At 46.8% G+C, this 20,446-nt stretch overlaps 1 protein-coding gene across 2 annotated transcripts; it reads left to right on the plus strand.

Annotated features, from left to right (window-relative positions):
• The first annotated feature begins 7,005 nt into the window (after positions 1-7,005).
• On the plus strand, positions 7,006-18,077 carry LBH (LBH regulator of WNT signaling pathway). 2 transcript variants are annotated; one of them, XM_080587644.1, is made up of 3 exons: positions 7,006-7,166; positions 7,800-7,902; positions 15,570-18,077. In XM_080587644.1, the coding sequence occupies exons 1-3, from the start codon at positions 7,141-7,143 to the stop codon at positions 15,771-15,773; spliced, it is 333 nt and encodes a 110-aa protein (XP_080443770.1). In that variant the 5' UTR covers positions 7,006-7,140; the 3' UTR covers positions 15,774-18,077. The 2 variants fall into 2 exon arrangements, with proteins under 2 accessions (XP_080443770.1, XP_080443771.1); XM_080587645.1 differs by lacking the exon at positions 7,006-7,166 and adding an exon at positions 7,466-7,605.
• Positions 18,078-20,446: the final 2,369 nt, after the last annotated feature.

The raw sequence follows: 20,446 nt of genomic DNA on the forward strand, positions 1-20,446 counted from the left end.
ATACCACTTGTTGCTGGCACTATCCCATTGCCTTTGAGAGAGGAGAAATTTGGAAAACAAATGCCACTGTATCCCAAACACCCCTGTGCCAATGCTCCTGTGCAGCAGCTTTTGATCTCCTTGCAAAGCCCACAGGAGGTCAGTCCTCACAGGCGACTTCTAGCTAAGCAGGATAATAAAACCCACGAGAAGTCACACTGGCAGGTGCTTTTTAATGGGACTCGATCATCCTGGGTCCTGATAAGTGTCCTGGTTTCATAGGGATTACAGAATAGTTGATAGCTGGCCTCATTTCTACCTGCACTTCAGCTGAATATGGCCATTGAGGCCAGCTCCTTTCCCTGGGCAGGCACAATCACTGCCTGCAAACCCTCTTCGTGACAGACACCTTGGTGCCCTCTCTGCCCGAGCGCCACTCCTCTGGGTGCTGGCACTGCCCCAGACTTTTGCCAGTTAGAGGAAGACATTCATTTTCCTTTTCTCATCTTCCCCAGCTATGAAAGTCCATGGTATTGTCACGAATAACAGTTAGGTGAAATCAATGACATTAAAACATGCCTTGGTCTTCGCTGCTTTGTTTACAGTAACAGGGTTGGTGAGGAGATGGAGCCAGGCTCTGCTTCCAGGCACATAGCAAGAGGCCCAGATACATCGAGCACAAGATGCAGGAGGGAAATTCTGATTACATGGAAAGAAAAATGTTCATTCTGGGGATGGTGAGGCAGCAGAACAGGTGCCTGGCGAGGCTGTGGGGTCTCTGCTCTTGGAAGTGTCCATAACTCAGCTCCACTAGCCCTCTGCAACCTGCTCCAGCTTTGAAAGTCAGCCCTACTCTGGAGCAGGAGCTAGGCAGGAGACCTCCAGAGGTCCTGCCCAAAGCTCTTTAGTGGTGGTGTGATTCATGGCATTAGGTTCAATGAGATGTTTCTGAGACTAACCTGAGGGTTTACTGACGCACCGTATCAAGGTTGCTACAGTGCTCATGCCAATGAGACAGGGTTAGGGTCAACGCCAGGATGCCCTAAAACAACCTGATGAGCCTCAGCCCCACATTTTCTCAGCCTCCACCATCTCTGGAAGGACAGACCTGTATTTATTAGCCAGGGGAAGTCACGGGAATTTCAGGTGAGAGATTCTGGTACATCTCACAGGTACATTTCTCAGCCAAGGTGTTTGACATGAGACTTACTGTGGAGCAGGAGGAAGAGAGCTGTGGTACAGGTTTATCTCCTCCTGGCCAGAGACAGGGAGATCACAGCAGGACATCTCTGCAGTTTGAGGACTTCGCAGTTTTTTTCTGCTGCGCTGATTAATATTGGAGACTGAAAGACAGGTGCTATGCAGTGCTGGACCCAGCTGTGTGTAAAAATACTCTGTTACATCTATCTCTACACAATAAACACATTAAAAAGGAATGAGGTGCATCTCTAGCCATCTCCAAGGCTTTACATGGTCCAAGCTGCATTTTTTATTTTTTACACCAAGTGGAAGCAGAGCAGCATGCTGGTTTCAGGGGAGAGAAAGGAGTGGGAGGCAGAATATCACATCCCATTTCCTCTTTTAAACACTTGGCAAGGGAGCAAACTTTCCATTCCCATCTGGCACAAGCAGACTAAACACAGGTCCCCTTCTGATAGCCATCTGCACTCTTTTGCTACCTTTTCCCATCAGTCCTCTGCAGGCAAAATGCAAACCCATGCACTATTTAAAGATACTCACATTTAGGGAGTGTAACCAAATGATTCCTTTTAGTTACCTTCCTTCCAAGTTACCAGGCAGTGAAAGCCAAGCCAAACAATAACACCGGTTAATCAACAGGCTCAGGACATGAAAGCAGCTCCACTTCCTGTTTGTGAATGTACAGATGTTGTTTATCCTGGATCTCTCCTTGTTGGTCCCCCAGGATTAAATCACAGGCCTTTAGATGGAGTGTGAGCGATTGTTTTTCTATTGAGCAGCCTGCAGCCTGTTTGTGTGACTCTGCAGCACCTTCATCCTCTACATCTTCCTCTTGGTGGGTCTCTGCTGGACTGAGGATTCTCCACAAGGACTGGGGTGCACCACGGTGCTGGGAGCCTTCACGGGGCACAGCCTCACCCTGGGTTTGGTGATGCTGATAGCTCTCCAGGTGGAGGAGCTGTGAAGGCTGGGGACCACCAGCAGGGGAGAGGAGCTGCCTCTCATGCAGGTGCAGATGTGGGCGTCTCACTCCTACGTGCTTGTGCAGTCACACTTTGCAAGCTCCATATGATTTTGGCCAAGTAGGCACCAGTCACGTTTGGCCAAGTAGGCATCAGACCGCAGAGCACAAATACTTCAGCTATTCATTCCTGGAGTCCCAAAAGATGCAATTATTACACTGATCCCTGCCTTAGCGAGCTCTCAGGGCAGAAGGCACAAGGATAACTAGCCTCTGCTCTTAAGTAGGAAGCTGAGGATTTCATGGGATTACTTCTTGCTCTTTGACAGATGTAGGTCTTCTTAGGTCGGAGTTAAGGTCATTGCTGAGCATCATGGCTTGGTTTAATAGGCATCAGTAAGAACCTTTCATCAAATCTGGGATGGGATGGGGTCCTGCACACAGGGGAACACGCTGCCTCCTGCACACACAGAGGTGCAAGAAAGAGCAGGGAGATGAGCACTGCTACGGCCTGGGAGGCAGCTCCCTAAATCCAGGCACACCACAGCTGTGGGGGACCTGGCTGCTACAGGGTGTCCCACCACAGCCCGGTTCTCGTGTTCTCAGCCCCTCCTGTGCTCCGTGGCTGTAGCTCCTCCTAGGCTGATTTTAAAAGGCCTCGATATAAAAGGCCAATCCTGTAATCAGTGGAGCTTGGGGCTCAGTGTTGGGCAAGCAGTCATCCCCCAAACTTCATTCATCTATCTATACTGTTTTTCTCTCCTTTGTCCTTTTGACTCTTCTGAACCAACTGGGGTGACTGCTTCAGCTGCCTTGCACTGATCAGCCTCTCTCCTCTTCGTGCTGAGGACACGATGCAGCTACTGCAGCCAAAGATAGTACACTGGCTTTGTTATACTGGGATGGATATGACTTACACCAACAGTTTTAGTCCCCTCATGCAGAAGTAGAGCTGTGGGTATAATAGCTCCTTTGTGCTATTACAGCACAAAATCATGTTGCCATTATGCCAGCAGAGCTAAACAAATATAACAGCAGAGACAACGTCTCACAGGAGCAACACACTTCCCCAGTCAGCTCCCCCGTTTTTGTGCCTTTCTGTCTTCCTGACGCTTGGATTTACACACTACCTCTTTCCCTCTTGGGCACAGAAATGCTTCCTTACTTTTCAGGCCCTGCTGCCATCCTGGGTCTACGTGCTAAGTGGTCTGTGACCTGCCAGAGTGTGTGAAAGTCTGGTGTTGTCTACAGGGTCAACTTTCCTCAGCTGACCACCAATCTGACCAAAAAAAGTAAGGTAAGTATCATTGGAACACACTGTTAATGAAATAAATCCATTAATACATTAAATCCTAGTGTAACAAAAAGGTGAAATACAGTGATTCAGTAAAGGATTCAATTTTTCAAATGAAAACATTTTCCATACACCATTTCTGGCCAAAACGCACTTCACTTACGCTGACAGGATATAAATATTAACACAGACACTCTTTGTTCCTAACTTGTCCTTCTGTACTGGCGTGATCTGAGCCTAGTTGAGAACTTGCGTATCTTGCTGGCTTCACTGTTGATGATGGAGCCTTGGTGCATCTCCAGAGCAGACCAGCAAAGAGGACAAATGTACTAAGCAGGGACAAAGCAGGTTCAGAGCAGATTTCCCTTTGTGTCCAGGCTTTACAGCATGCCTACATCTCTGCTGGGGCTTTTGCTGGGCCAGACAGGGACATTTCATTTCTCTATTTTCCTGACTGGTGCTCAACACGGGCAGATCGTGTGAGCATAGGCCAAGCCCTACAGATTCAGAAGGCCGAGGCTGCTATTAAATGACATTTTAGATATATCACCAGTGCATTTTGCAAACTTAAATACATGTGAGCGATACTTCTGACTTCCGCAGAAGGACAGAGATAACACTTCTTTTAGAACAAGTGTTAGAAGGAGGTGCTGGCAGGACATAAATGCCAAAGCCCTGGGCTTCAGGCCTGATTCTTCCCTGCTCAGTGCAGTGCACACTTGAGCTCATCCAGGCCCAGGTGCTGGGTGAAACAATGGCCAGGAGGGGCTAAGCATTAATGAGACGCACTGTTGTTAGCAACAGAGAAGAAAAGCAAGGGAAATCAGGTGGAAAATGGTGTCATTGCATGGTTATTTTAGGTTTGTTGAGCCAGAGATGCATTGGTATCCTCCATCCTGTCCTCTCCTCCACTGCTGCCCCTCTGCTCTCCTCCTGGTCATCGACAACAGGTATCACTACACCAGTAAAGGTCCCAGCTCAACAAAGCATTCAAGCACAAATTTAATTATCGGGACAAGCTTAAGGGCTTTGCCACACAGGGCCTCCCAGGCCGCGGGGAAACATGCAGAGCCATTCGGCCTCCTCCCATCCCCTCTGCAGCACCTCTGGGCCCTCCACTGGCTGCTATTAATTTTTTGGTTTATGTTATTTTATACCGTCCTGATAAACAAAATATTACAGAGAATTATAAAATTAACTGAAAAAAGGAAAAAAAAAAAAAAGCCATGAGAGATGAGAGCTCATCTGGTTTCAATGAGCTCAGCTCCCGGGAAATCAGTTTGCCCCAGCTGAGAGCCCTGAGCTGCTGTTCCTATCCCCAGATGAGAAGGGAGTCCCAAGTGTTTAAATCAAAAACATGGAACACTGAAACAGGGATCTGGTTAGCACACTAGATATGGGGGGAAAAAAAAAAAAAAGTAGAAATCAGGTCATGCTGGGCTTCATTTCCTAGAGCTGGCTGTAAGCAAAAGACAAAAAATGTCTCTTCATACCTTTCTGGGGCAAGGGAAACAAGCACAAACTATAGCTATGCTTGGACAACTTTCCTGCATTGGGAACACATCCTCAGGCTTATCAAGGATCCCCCATCACTGGGATACATGAACACTTCCACAAAGGCTTTCTTAAGGGAAGAAATTGAGGTTTAATGCTGCTGGTGCATACCTTACCCAAGAAAGATTTCACTTCTTGGGGTTCGAACATGCCTGGCTCAGCAAAGCACCAATGTGCTGATGGAAACCATGAGGTGTGCCTTTGCATTCAAAAGGACTCTTAATGCACTTATGGTTAATCACATGGATAAATCTCTCAGTGGCTTCCAGCCAGAGTGAGCAATAACAGCAACGATCCCCACGCTTCCCCATGGGCTGATGTGCTCACCACACCAATGGGAAGTAATCCCTGAGATAAGTACGTATGATTTTTTGTTAGTCCCCTCAAAAACAAACAAACAAACAAACAAAAAGGCTGTTATCAAGGTAGAACCATGAAACTATCTGCCTGTGCCAGGCTGGATGGAAAAACAAGCAGCAGGTGAGCAGCTCGCTGAGCTGCTTTTGCTCAGTGATGGCTGCAGGAGCCTTGGGAGTGTGGGTAGTGGGAGGGTGAGCTTGGTCCTGTTCATAGGTCTCTTTGGTTTTACTAAGAATTTGTGGGTTTTGTTTGTTCGTTTGTTTTGTTGTTGTTTTCATTGGCTTTTATTTTCTAAGGCCAAGATCAAGACATGTACAGCAGGTATGTGTACGTCTGAGAGGGACAGCCTTGTTTCTGATGACACGTCAGAGGGAATTAAACTACAGCCCTGTCTCTGTGTTCCAGCTGAACACACTAGGAGATGAGAGCACTCAGTGCAGGCAGAAAAGTTAATTTTAAGAAATCTAATAACGTGGATCAACAGCACATGAAGGCCGCCGTCTCTCTCCAGAGTGGTCTCTCAGCCCTTGTACATACCACGAGGCACTGACTTCAATTCTTCTTCATAAATGTCTTTTACAAGTCAAGTCTTGTCTTCTCTTAGGAGAGTGCCCACATTAGCAAAGCCAGTAAGTGGGACCTGTGAGAGGTTACTGGCAGCCCTTCACAGCGGATTCGTCTGCACCCACCCAATTTTCCATGCATCTGCAGGGGCTAGATCAGCTTCTTGTGATTCATTTTAATCTGGCACAAAGAAGATGCTTGCTGAAGCCTGATGTAAAACACCCACATATGCTACCATTATATAATATGAATCTAAGAAGATTAAAATATCCGGTCTGAGGAAACACACGCACGTATGTATGTGTGCGTTTGTATACAGTCTGGGGGCTGGCAGAGTGGAAGTGAGAGTAAAGCTGCCCAGCAGAAACTGAACTTGCACCTGATAGTTTGTACACGCTGGGCAAATGATGCACATATCCAGTGCACAGCGCACGTGCATGCTCTGCGTTTGGAGGTGCAGCATGTTAGCTGCCAGAAGCAAATACGGTTATGTGCTTGGTTATCCATTTTGCTGGTGCATCAGCATGAAACAACAGGTTAAACAAAGACATTCCCTGAATTACACTTGACCTGACAGCTTATGGCAAGATACTGCTCACACAAGGAAAAAATGGAGTGGATGCAGGCCCTCAGACCACTGAGCATCTTCCGGCGGCCCTGTGGCAGAGTTTCACCTCCTGCTGCCTGCAGTACTCATGCGTTCCCGGGCAGTAAATGAATTTGCTGCATCTGTCGCCTCCTCCTTGCTGCTATCGATTCTTATTGCCTTGCTAAATATAGCTTGGCCTCCTGGAGCTTCTTCATTCTGATTTTCTTTTTTTCTTTTTTTCTCCGGTTAAAGGTACCGCACACAGCAGGTGGTTTGAGGAGCAGGGCCGGATGCCCACTGCCGCATTTACGGGTGATTTATTTTACAGATTTTACACAGGAGCCTCGAACAACCGCGGGCGGGCCGTGCCCGGGCGGGTGCCGTGCTGCGGCCCCGCCACGCACTCGCGAGACCGAGAAGCGGCGGTGCGGTGCGGCCACGCAGCCCCCCGGCCCCCCCCGGCTTTCCGCCGAGGCCATTCATGAAATGGCGGCGTCACGCGGGGGGCGGCCGCGGGCCGGGCCCCGCCCCGGGGCTATGTAAGGGCCGGGGCGGCCGCGGGGCGCGGAGCCGCGCGGGGCTGCCGGGCTGCTGCGGAGCCACCGTCACCACCCCGAGGGCGGCCTCCGCTGGGGCTTCATGTCTGTGCTCTGCCCCCTGCCCTGGTGAGTGCGAGCTTCCCAGGGGGCGGCTGCTTGGGGGGGGGGATGCGGAGCGTCGCTCACCTGCCGCCGCTGGCTGGCGATGCGGCGGCGTGGCGTGATGTTTTTATCGTGATATTTCCATCCCCGGATCCCCGGAGGGGTGCAGGGCCCGCTGGCGGCCGCGGTGTGGCACGGCTGCGCCCGGCGGCCCGCGGGGGTGCGGGCCAAGCGGCCCCGGCGTGACCCGGAGCGGAGCTTCAAAAAGGCAACAAAAAACCCCCTCAAACCAATGCTTGTACTTGCTCACTGTGCCCCCCTGGGGACAGAGCTGGAGGAAGCGGAGTTAAAAAGCTTCCTTGCTGCTGCTAAAACCTCTCTAAGTATTGTTGAGCCGTGCTGCTGGGGAGGAATGGGGAGCGTTGCTGGCAGGGCGCAGGAGGTGGAGCACCTGGTTCGCTAGGTACGGTGGTTTTTCCATCCCCTTCCACAGGGGTTGGCAGTGTGGGGGGGAAAACACGGCCATACAGGAAGGAAGGGACCAGAAATAGATTGCTGACGGCCTCTTCTGCCTTCTTTATTTTTCTGACGTTACTTAAACCTCGCTTAGCTCTTCTGACATCCTCAGGTCATGTGAATGCTGTCTTTTGTTTCCAGCCCCGATTATCTGAGATCAGCTGAAATGACTGAAGTGATGATGAACACCCCAGCTATGGATGAGATTGGGCTAAGCCCCCGCAAGGACGGCCTGTCGTACCAGGTGGGTGCTTCATTCGCTGCTTCGGCAGCAGTCCCCTAGGGAATCGCTTGGGACAGACAGCGGGTTTGGTCTGAGGTACCTTTCTGTGGCCTTATCTTGTAGCAGGTCGTTTGGTGACAGGAATCCCGGTACAGAGTTCTTCCTTTGCAGTTGTGACACAGCCTGCACAGAGGCAGTTGCTCTAAGTGTGCAGTCTAAGGAGGTGTGCTGCTGTACGCTTGCATATTTATGCCTGAGAAATGAGCTGCAAGCCTATAGCAGTGCACCGGAGCATGAAATCAGCTGAACTTTGGGCCATAGCTCAGGCCTCCGGTAGAAACCAAAGGTGCAGAGGGGAAAAAAGAGCATGTGTTGCTTTTTTGTCAGAATTCTGTGTCTGAATAGTGCAAGTTATTTTTTTTGCCTGTGTGGGGAAATAGCTGTTCTGCTTTAGTGCTTGAGTTAGTGGAAAGCGTATGACCTTGCCTTCCTCCACTACAGAGGGAGTGTGTGGTAATGAGAATGGCTGCTAAACCTGAAGCAATCGGGCTGGTCTATGCCAGATGTTCAAACCGATGTCTTAATGGGTCACCATGTGAAGAAGTCTAACCAAGTCATATGAAATGTTTCTATTATCCAAATTTTCCAATGAGAGTCAGTCTGGGTGCCTGGCTTGTTCTAACAGTTGCTTCAGTGAGGTTTTCCCCTAGTGCTAATGACCTTGATTAGTCTGTTTGGATGAAGTAGGAGACGGGCCTCTTTGGTTTTGAGTGGATCATCTGAACCTGAGAGCGTTTTGAGTCATATATGCTGATAACTCATATCTATGCAGGGCTTATGCATCTTGTATTCCTTCTCTGAAGTAGTCTAGTTATAGATGGCTCTTTCCAAATGCCTGCAAGAGCTGGTAAATACCTGGTAGTGCTCTGCTTTGTTGTAAGCCAGACTGATGGAAGAAAGGGCAGAGATATAGAGGGCAGATGCTGATAAGGCACTGGCAGTGTGTGGGCTGTGGCTGAGGGTTCTGCCTCTAAATCAGGTTAGTGTAAAGAGGATTGAAGAAATGGCTGCGGCCTTCCTCTTCTGACTGCTAGACTGAAAATGTCACAGTGCAAAGTGAGCTGGTTGGAAGCATCCTTCAACAGTTGAAAATTGAAGTTAGAATAGCAAAGATAAATCAAATGTAAATGGTACTGTGAACTCCGTTCTGTCTCAGGGTTTGTCACTCCTTGCTTAATCCTGCTGATGGAGAGCATTTGGTACATGGAAAATTATATGCTAGTCTGAGGGCTGTAGTGTAATAACTTAAAACCAGACAGGGCTAATAGAGCATGACCGCTCCTGCACTGAGGATTGGTCTAAGCTGCAACATCTTCTTTCACTCATCTGCAGAGCTGGGCACTCACAATGTGTGATAGCGGTTCTCTATTAGAAACCAAAAAAAAGTAGATCCAGACTGGGAGAGGCAAGCTGTTAGTTTCCACAGTGTTTCTTGTTCTAGTAGTAGAACATGTCATCTGTGCAGTAAAGTAAATACATCAAACTGAGGTTCAAAATGTTGCCCTTCGGGTTGTGCAGAGCAGGGTCTGCCTGAGGACTGGTCTGTAGGGTGCTTGCAGTGAGCATGGGTGCTGCTGCTACCACCACATGTGGACATGAGATTATTTGGATCAGAAGAGGTGGCACAGAAGCTTTGCTAGAATTGTAAAGCAAGTCAGTATCTGCTGGAGACAGACTTGACTTGCAGACCATGCTGTTTTAAAGTATTTTTGTTTTCCAAGCAAAGACCTGGAAGTAAACTGAGGAAACAACAGCCTCCAGACTATAAACTCCAGCAATCTGGTTCTTCCGTCCTGTGGAGTTCACTGAACTTCAGGGCTCCTGGCTGTCTCCTTAGTTATTTTTCCGAGGGAGCTTGACTTGTTTGCTTTTTCCTTCTGCCTCTTCCATTCCTTGCCTCTGTTCATAGTCTGAAGTGTCTATTTGTCTAGACATCACCTGAAGGTGTGCACCCCCCAGTAAAACTTCGTGCTGTTCTGTGGGCTGACCATTGCTGCTCTTTAAGCAATGATCTGAAAACCCAAACTGCAGAAGCCTCATACCTGTGATAACTGAGTTGCCCGTACAGACCTAGTAATTTGTATGCAGTTTCACTTGCAAAATGCTTTCTTGGCATAGTTACCTTTTTCCAGTTAATGTGCAAGATGCTTGCAAGCTGATGTGCTAACTTCAAAACCTTTCAGTATAGAGCAGTTTTTATTCCTGTATTTGCAAGACAAAGTTGCTCTCTGGGCCCTCTGAAGATGGTAGATGTGAATGGTGAAATCTGGGCATGAGTCTCAGAGCACAGGGAGGCATAAACAGAATAGAAGATGCAGATGAGGAGATGATGTCATGCTGGGTCTTGTGCCTGCAGTGAGGAGCTATTTCTGGATCTTTAATAGATATCCCATAATTCCCAAGGGACTGCTAAACAAAAAACCAAACCAACTCATTGAAATGCAGCTGATGGCTCAAGATGCCCCTGCTACAAACAGATGTACCTACAGAGGGCTTTTTTCCCTTCCTGCCTGGCAATCTCTGAAGGGCTGGGCCTTTTCCATGCCAGCTGGAGCTAATGTACTGTAGTAGAACTGTACTGTATCACTGTTGTACTAGCAACAGGTATGCCTGTTCTCTGAAAAGCCTCATCAGCACTATGCCTGCTCGTCCTGTAACACTATTTTGCAGCAGCGTGGATGCTGCTGCTGAAATTAAGGCTGGCTTAATCATTTCACTGAACTGTTGTTAAAACAGTACCTTCACCTAAATCCCACCTTGTTTCTTGAAAGTGGAACTGGTTCTGAGCACAACTGAGAACGCTTTGCCCAAAGTGTTTTACACAAATGATGTGTCCTAAGCTAAGCATGATACTTTGCAGCCCAGCTAGCTGATCCTGTGGGGCCTCAGGCTCCCTTTTAAGGGACTGGCATGTGGAATCTGAGCTTGCCTAATGCAATCAGCTGGGGTTTGGTTGTCATGGGGAGCTTGAGCTCTTTAAGTCATGGTCACATCATGCTGGGATCTGTCTAGGTTAATCACAGCCACAGTTAGCTGCAAATTGCGTCAGACTGACTGAATCTAGGTAAATAGGCTTACTACTTCATCCAGTGTCCATGGCAAAAGCTTGGGGTTTCTGTCTTGTTGGGGAAAATTGGTGTTAGTGAATGCAACCTCTTCACCAGCCCCTGAAGCACTGACTTTCTCAGGAGCTGTGGTGCTCAGTGATGAGGGACTTGAGCTGCATCAGTGCAGAGAACAGAGATGTACACCTAGCTTCCCAGCTAAACTAGGGAGATGGAAAGCAGTAGTACAGTGGATCTGGATGCAAAAGCCTGCATCATGAAGGGACCAACCTGGGGTCTAGCAGAAAAGGATGGATGATAAGATTCCTCTTGTTAGCTTGTAAGGTGCTCCTTATCTGTGTAGCCTTGGCTTCCCCTGGGGAAGGCCTGTGTTAGAGCTGGTGCTTGCCGCTGTCAGGAGGTCTTCAGACTGGGCTGCAGAATTTGATAATGACAACTGAGCTTAGGATAACTTGATCTTCCACTGTACGTTGCACATTTGATGCAGTTACTAGACAAAATCCACAGGCTTAATTATTTTAGGATGAATTAATGTTTATTCCAGGTCTTGGACTTTAACTGAAGGCATGAGCAAGATACGGAATGAGCAGAGCCCTAACTATTATGTTCAGATCTACTCTCTGTAAAAGAACGTTCTGCTGAAATTCAAACTGAGGACAAATAGCTAATCATAACATCCTAGTGCATGTTTTTTCCTCCCTCCTTGATGTCTCATTACTTTGGAAAATTATGATGCATGAAGTTTCCCTGCCACTGTCCCCAAAGACAGGGCAATGTGTTTGTGACTAGGGAGTTGTCATAGCTCATAAACCTGAGTCACACTATGTGTGCATACTAGATGGAGCTTGGTTTCAAGTCATGACTACTGTGTGAGTGAAACTTAGCAGCATTACTTCTTGTAACTGGAAAATTTCTCCAAAAAGCACACTGAGATGATTTAAATATTTCCTGGAATGAGCTTGCTGTGCTTCTTAATGGCAGCAGAGTTTTATTTCAATAACTTAACATTAGAAATCAGAATTTTGACTTGATGCTGCTAAAGAGGCACAAAACTTACCTTTTAATATTCAAAGGAGTGGTATGTGTACATCAGGGCATAACCTGTACCTGAAGTGATATGCTTCTCAGTGCAGACCTTCATGTCTTATGTTAGTAATACCACAATGAGGTAAAGCTCTCCACCAAAATGGTAACTTAATTTTGAAAGATCTTACCTTAGTCTCCCTGAAGCTGAAACAGTTTTCAGCCTGTATGGGTAGGGAGGCAAGCATTTTAACTCTTCGTATTGGTATGAAGCATACATTCGAATTTACGAGTGTCACTTGGATTATGGTAGCTCTGAACTAATCTTCTTAATTGTCTGACATCTCTCCTGCTTTTGGTGTTTTTCCCTGTGAATGCTTAGAGAGGGTATGAGCCTCCCCAGGGCAAAGGGAACTTTCCGTTCTTGTTGCCAAGACTTCATTCAAGGGTAGCAGAGTTAGATCATCTGAAACAAAGCAAATATGATCTTCAGAAAATCATTTCAAGCTTTCATTTTAAATACTGCTTTCACTACCCTTTCCATCCTGAAAGACAGCAGTTCCCAAAACATAATCTGGAGAGGCTTGTGAAGACCAGTCTTGCTGCAAGCAAGAAGCTACACTGAACAGCATACACATGTGCTTATTACTTATATCTATAAGAAGACTCTTGCCACAGGCCACAATCTGGGACACTGCCACAGAACTGGGGATATACGGAAGCAGTTGCAGTACCTTATCAGGTATATACCTGACTAATACCACTGAATTACATCTGCACTTGCTTTTAGCCAGCCTTCCCAAACAACCAGTTGGTGGCTGTCATTTGTCCCCTATCAAGTAATACAAGTCAGCAGTAGGCATCTGTTACAGCTGTGTGCAAGGCAGCTCCCTCTGGTAAATGTGGGGGAGAAGCTAAGCCATCACTGCTGCACTCTCTGGGTGATGGGGAGATGAAAAGTCTTCCCCTCAGGTGAGTGAGCAAGCAGAGAGAAGCTTGCAGACAGGTTTTGTTAGACAAGCTGTCCTGGCTGTTGTGTAAAAGGGTTCAGAGCTAGCAGGTCAGATCTGAGCCTGCTGCATCCTCACTGAGAGGGAGAACTCACTGCAAGTTTTTTTCAGAGATTTTTTTTCTTCCCATTGTCTAAAACTGGAGTACGACCAGATTCTGCATATGGGAGCAACAAATGCAGCGTGGCCCTGCTGGTGTGGGACAACAGAAAGATGATGATTGCTGATCTTCATAAAAAGAGCCTGGCAGCTCTGCTTAATTTGGGGCTGACCTAGGAGACTTTTCCATACCATTTCCCTGAATGTGCAAACAGTCTTAATCTGAAAACCACTTCCCTTCAGTCCTTGTACTTGGCCTGCAGTGCTGTCCTGCTTGTCATATGCTAGGAAATCTGTCTTTGTATAATTTTTCCATTGACTGTCCACACCCCTTGAAAATGCAGTTGCAACATCTCACTTCATGCTGCTTCTATGATTAAAAGACATGACTTAGTGGAAAAAATCTTGACCTTCTTAGGTTTGGCCTGTCCTGCAACTGTTTGAGATAAGATTGTGCTGGTTTTTTATTTAAAAAAAAAAGCTGCACACCACATTTCAGTGCTGTTTGTTTTTTAAGGAAATGACTACTACTTAGTTTCTGGAAAAAAAATTTGGCAGGCTAGGTCAAATTGGAGCAATTTATTTGAAAATAATATGCTTAAAATGATACCAGTCAAAGGTTAGTTTAATTATTATACTGCTATTTTTCTTGCACAGGAGGCTATTTTAGTGGACATTATCAGCTTATATAACCTCATGAACCACACTTCTTTTTCCATTGCAACCTTCTAAACAATGTAATGTCAAGGGTATTTTTTTTTTCCTATCCTGAGTTTAGATAACTTGATGCTTAAGAGCCATCAACTGTATTTCCAGTAATGTACTGGGTGTCTGAAACTGTCTTTGGCCAAGTAGAAGCCACAAAGCTCCAATAAACAGTTACGGTCTCACTTATGCTGGGAGTGATTAATAGCAAGTAACTCATGCTGCAACACCCATATTAATGTGTCTGTGTTCAAAACACCTCACTTGCTCTTGTGCATGTGGAAAGCATGTGAATGGTGGGTGCTGTAGTGGGAACTGGACTCCTCTACCACTGTCCCCAGGACAAAGTGGCTGTGTGCACGGAGTCGTTTTCCTGAGTATCTGGTCCTGAAGTTACTTTGCCTGACTTTGTATCAAGTAGCAGTCTGGCCTTTTCAAGTTCATAACCTGGTTCACACAAAGATTTGGATTTCAGGGAGAAATATGGCTAAATACTAGAAGATTGAATATTAATGAGGTAATGGTGTGGTTAATAGCTGCTAGGCTGAAGAATAAGTTGATTGGGTGTTGTTCCAGTTTGAAATTTGGGTCAGGCTTTCCTAAGGTGGTGGGTACCTGTATGGTTGGCGTGAGGAGCCTGGTGCCTTATGGTTAATGCTTAAGGCTTCTGGACAGGGAACCTGCTTTTGCAGCTGTCTTCACCCAGCAGTTTTCTGTGTGAGGTAGGGCTTGGTAACTGTTGGTCTAGGAGGGCATCTTTTTTCTTTTCACACTGCCATTTAGTCACACAAACCTGCTGTTAGCGCTCCACTGCAGTGGCAGACTTTCCTGTACCCGTATCTGCCTCAGTTTTTGGTGGGATCAAAGCCTGTAGTCCAGCAGTACTACCAGTGAGTGTGGGCCCTGGTGCTGCTGCTGGCCATGAGCATGTTTACCCTGGCAAGCTATGGGTGGGAGGGAAGGCTTAAGGTGTTACTGTGTACCTGAAGGGGCTGGAGACAAGGAGGTCCTTATTCTTTGAACTGGAGTACATAATTCCTGGCCATGCCACAGATACCCACTGCCATAAGGAATATGGTCCAGTTTCCAACCCTTGGTCCAGTCTCCAACCCTTCCACAAAATAAGTGAAATTCAGCAGAACGATACTTACGTACGGCAGCTGAAGCATGCAGAACATTGCCAAAATGATCCAAAATGCAGCCAAACTTCTCCTTCAGGCTGGTGCTATTGCCCAGGAGTTGTGCCAGGCACAGGCCCATGTGGCAAGGGTCAGGACTCCTACAGTGCTGTGCTGCTCCATGTCTCCCTCCCCTTCTGATGGCAGTGCCTGGAGCCACAAGTCTGTTCTTGTGTGTAGTTTGGCCAGCAGCAGGAAATGAGATCTCAGATTGGCAGATTGAGATATCTCAGTTTGCAAAATCAGGAGCTCTCATGCAAAAGCTGTGGTGGAGGGGTTGAGGCTTTCTGGATGAATAACCAGAAGAGCAGGGGCCTGTTTGGTGAGCTCTATCCAAGTAAACGTGTGCCTTGGAAGAAGGCCTTTGGGCAGTGCTTGCTTCAAGCAATCAGATGTTGTAGGAAGTTGAGTAGTTCTTCTCATCACTTAGTTGTTTACTTTGTGTCCAGACACTAATCCACCCTGAAGACCAAGTGTCTTGAGAGTTGTTTTTGTCTCAGGCTGCTTCACAGCAGCTCCTCTCACAGACTATTTCTTGGCTCTTTCAGATTTTCCCTGATCCCTCTGACTTCGACTGTTACTGCAAGCTGAAGGACCGCCTGCCCTCAATCGTGGTGGAGCCAACAGAGGGCGATGTGGAGAGCGGTGAGCTAAGATGGCCGCCAGAAGAGTTCCTTGTGCAGGAGGAGGACGAAGAGGAGGAGGAGGAAGAAAACTGTGAAGATGCAAAGAAGGACAACAAGGAGCAATAAATGGCTTCTAGGGAAAGGCAAGGGACTGCACCCTTCTAAAGGAAGAGCCACACTTTTTCGAAAGGCTTTTTAAAGGAAAAAAAAAAAGACAAGTTCAACTTTGCACCTGCAAGATCTTAGTTTTTTGTATTCTCTGTATTGAGAACTGAAGCCCTCAGTGTCAGCAGACCTTCTGAGGAAGGAAGTGTCGCAGAGAAATGTTTGCTGTTCTTGAGATCATTATCTGTATTTTTCCAAGGTGGAGACAGCAGTGAAATTCCGAGCACGTGGTGGAGGGTGACCACACAAGGGATGCTGGAGGGGGGAGCATGGGGATGGAGTGTGGAGGGAAAGTAAGCACAGCAGTGCTCAGCTGTGAGCTGCCTCTGACCAAAAGCCTGAGAACAGAGGAGTCATCTCTCAGATCCGCCTTTCTTAAAGCTTCCATTTTGTGTGTCTGAAGGTAGAAGGGTGTCCATAGCGAAGCATCGCTAAATGCTCTACTGCTGAGGGGCGTGTAGCTCTCTCCAGTTCAGCACCTCCTAGAGTCATGTTGGAGTCATACATCCATAGGAGTAGTGGGCTTTTTGCTCTCGAGCCTGTACCAGTCACTTTCCTAAAGCTGGTTTTTCCCCCTCAGTTTGCCTTTAGACCTTTCGGTGCTGAACAGCTGTATTTGCAGGGTGATGTTAGGCTGCTGCTTGTCATCTCTGCTGCTGCAAGGATCTAGTTTATCTTGCAGGTGGTTAGCATGAGGTAGTGCAAATCCAATGTAAAGACACGTTCTGTTTGCAGCATGAGCTCATGTAGATTTGAACACCTTGGATTTTTCTCTCCTATTTGCCAAGGCTGCTGCTGTTGGTCTTGTCTTGTTTCTATGCCCAAAGCTACAGGGTGGGGATTACACCCGCTTGCCTTGGTGTCTGAGGCTGTAGGGTTTCATATCTCCTACTTGCTGCATCATGGGCTTGTGAGGGCTGGGTCGGGGGATCTCCTACAGCTTTGAATTGCAGGGCCTCTTCATACCCTGGCAGTACAGGGCGGGTTTGGCTGCTCCTGTAGGAACCTGCAGAGGGGGGAGTGCTGCCAGAACTGGAGGTAACCCAAAGGTTAGATATCAGATCTAGGGTGGAAGGGCGAGGGCTGCTGTTTAAAGAGTATTAGCCTGAGTGTCCTGAGATAGGATGTCTGCTTTGTGGCATGGGTGAAACATTTGTAGGTGTTTAATGAAGTGCAGATTGGTTTGCAAAGTCTGTGGTTGTCCTTATTTACCATATCCTGCTCCAAGGAAGAATATCCTGTCTCTGGGGAGGAGGCAGTTCTGCTGCCAAACAGGGTAACCCACTGTTTTCCTGGAAAGTGATGCTTTTGTGGCTTTGTGGATCAGCTCAGGGAGCCAGTTGCTCTTGGAATAGGATGAGAACAGTTACTACCTAAACCAAATCTGGAGTCACAGAAGAGGAAAAGAAATGTCAAGGCCTTAACCAAACTTTAATAATAATCCCAATGCCACCCCCCTTTGCTTATAACAGGTTTCATTTTTAAAATCTATTTGAACATGTGTATTTGTATTTTTAATACCTCATAAGTAGTTAAGTGCTGGTGGGGGTTGGGAACTACTTTAAAAATGTTGACAGGATTGTTTCAGTCTTTGTGTTTAAACATAATGGCAATAACTTATCAGCTCTGCATCACTCTTTCAGATAGATAGGAGTTTGGAGATGAGTTAGCACAAAGCAGGACAAATTCAGTGTTCCTACACTGCAGCTGGTCTCAAACCTAGTGATGCAGGTCTGATTATGCGTTCTCCTTGACTGTCTGGGTGGATGGTTCATCACCGAATGGTCATGACATAGTGATGCCACTTTCTCTGACAATTGTTTCAGCTGTTGTATTTGTAACACTTGTTCTAGTCTTGCTGTCTTAATGGAATGAGCTCGTACACCTGTATACCAGCCAGTTGTCCTATTTCTAAGTGTTACTCTGTTGGTCTCAGGCTGTACCACTAAGTCAAAAGCTGTATTTCAAAGATAATACCATGTTGCAGCAATGAGATGGCAATCCTTGGACTTCAAACCTGCTGTCTGCCCTAAAGACTTGTGTAGTTCTGTCTGCATCCTTTTTTGGAAGTATTGTGTATATTTCTATTTGTTGTTGAATGCATCTAAAGAACAAAGCACTCCAGTAAAAATCCTCCTGTTGTATGATATACATTCTATATTTCTGTAATTCTTTTTTGAGCCTCAGGGAGAAGCTAGCATTTTTTTCAAACTACATTTTTGTCACTGTGACAGTTGTAAATAAAGTTTGAAAATGCTTTCCAAACATACTGGCTTTGCTCTTACTGCTGGGGTGGGTTTGGATAGCCAACTTTCCAAGTAATGACCAGTGCTTGTGTTTCGGGTATGAGGGGTGCTGACTTGCAAGGCTAATGCAAATATCCTAAAGTACTCATATCTATCAGGTTGAGGCTGTCCTTTGAACATGGGGGCACTTGTGTTTCACACATCTGGCTCACCTAACAGCATGTGAGCCTGAATCAACTTGGAGAGTGAGGGGCAGTGTCTTTGCCTTCCATGTTTCTATAGTTGGTTGTTGCTGTGTGAATGGCTGCAGCAAATCAGTGTTCAATTTGCATTGTCCTGGAATTAAATTTTGTCTTTATAAATTTATAATCTTAAATTCATATCTAATCTGTATAGTTTCATCTATAATCCATATCTAACCCCTTAGCTGACCGCATGAAATTGTGGAGAGGTGAGGTTATTCTCACCTGTTCTTCTTACTGCTAATAGTAATACAGTACCTGCACATGTTCCCTGTGTATATTCTTACCTCCACTGAGCATCAAGTGTGAAGATGCCTTGCAATGTGTGCTTTTAGTACCTCAGCCAACTTATGTACACTGTCTGCTTGGGCCACTTTTGTGGGGAGTCTGCCTTGGCTGGAGGTGATGTGTAAAGGGGAGCTCTTCCATGGTCCTTGGCTCCAGCTGTGATGGTCAAACTGGAACTTGTATCACCAAATGAAAATGAATTTGCTGCTGAATGGGTGACCCCGAGTTACCACCCACAATTAAGCTCTTAGGGTATTAGGACCCTTATTTGCACATAGAGCGAGGTTTCTTCTATGTTCTTCCCCTCCTCCCCTGGCCCCCAAAAGCAGTACCCTTGGTTGTCATTTACAGTTCAGACATTTGTTCTATTCACAGCTTTGCCCTGTAATTGCAGATGGTGACACAGTGAGTTCTGCACTGCTGCCCTGCTTAGTTCAGTCTGTTGCCTCTCCCAGATATTTGGTTTGTTGGTTTTGGTGTGTGTTCACTTCTGTTTGGCTTCACTGGAGCACCTAGTTATTGAAATACACTGAGTAGAAGAACTTTTGGCATCTACCTGTGCCTGCATTTGGGTGCAGCGAGGCAAAGTTATTGTTGTGCTGGAAAGCGAAGATAATTCACTACCACTACAACACGTGGGGAGCAGTGCAGTGTAGGCCCAGGTCCTGCTCTGGTGTAACCACACTCCTCCTTGCCTCTGAGTGAGAGGAGAATCAGCATCACTGCTCTAATGCAAGTGCTCTGAGCCCTGGTCCTGGAAATCAAACATCTCTATGTAAAATGAGAGCAATCACTGTGCCCTAAATCCTTGCTTGAGAAGAACAACTCTGAATGTTAATGATTTAAATAAATGATGTCTTTTTGCTTGTGTTTGACTGGACAGGAAAGAAATGCTGTCAGGAAAGCGAAGAGCTGGTCCTGGGCCCAGTGGAAGCACCACAAAGTTTAATACCAATCTGATGGTATTCATGGTCTGAATTTTTGGGTAGACCTGTGTGGTACTAGGAGTTGGACTCAATGATCCTTATGGGTCCCTTCCAACTTGGGATATTCTATGATTCCCCCATAGCTGACAGGCATGCCTGCTATGTGTAAAAGCATCTCTAGATTGCTTTGCTGAAGTATGCATGAGGTGGCCAAAACAAAAATGAAAGCTTCTGCATGGTGTTTGTAGTAGAAGGAGGAAAGAAGTTTCAGGCCTGACACCAAAGGGGGGAACTGAGCTCAGAGAAACCTGCAAACTGTGTCACTTCGCTTAGAAAATGCCTTGGGCTGGTGGTAGCACAGTTTCAACCTGCTGATGAGCAGAGCTGGTGAAAAGAAACGTCAGAAGAGAAAGAACACTGTGTGCAGCTGTTAGGTGCTACTCAAGGTCCTTGGTGGCACTGCACATGTCTGAAGGGTTGGATGTGTAGCTGGGATGTACCCTGTGCCTCAGTTGCCCTTTCGCGGCTCCTGGTGCTTGTTGGGGGAAGCCCAGTTGGAGGAAGATGCGTGCAAGGCTGTGGTTTGTAATGCTGTGGTGTGAGCTGAAGGCTTGGGGTGGTGGTTTGTAATGGCCTGGTGCAGTTTGAGTGCCAAAACTGAGGACAGACCAGCTGGGAAGTAGCCTGAGAGAGAGTCTGAACATTTATTTCTTCAAGTACGATGAGCCATAACCCTTGCTAGTGAAATATCATTAACAGAAATGACTGTGGTGGGACAGGACTGATAAATCCACTGGCCATCACAGCAGGCAGCAGTTACAAGTGAGGCACAGCAGCGTCAAATACGCTATTCTGAGAGAGTTGAGGGGTGGAAGCACAGAGCAGGGAGGGAAGCCACAAAGGAAACATGCACTGAGCACTTGTTTGCTGCC

The sequence above is a fragment of the Anser brachyrhynchus genome, assembly GCF_964034855.1.
Source record: "Anser brachyrhynchus genome assembly, chromosome: 3".
Classification (NCBI taxonomy): domain Eukaryota; kingdom Metazoa; phylum Chordata; class Aves; order Anseriformes; family Anatidae; genus Anser; species Anser brachyrhynchus.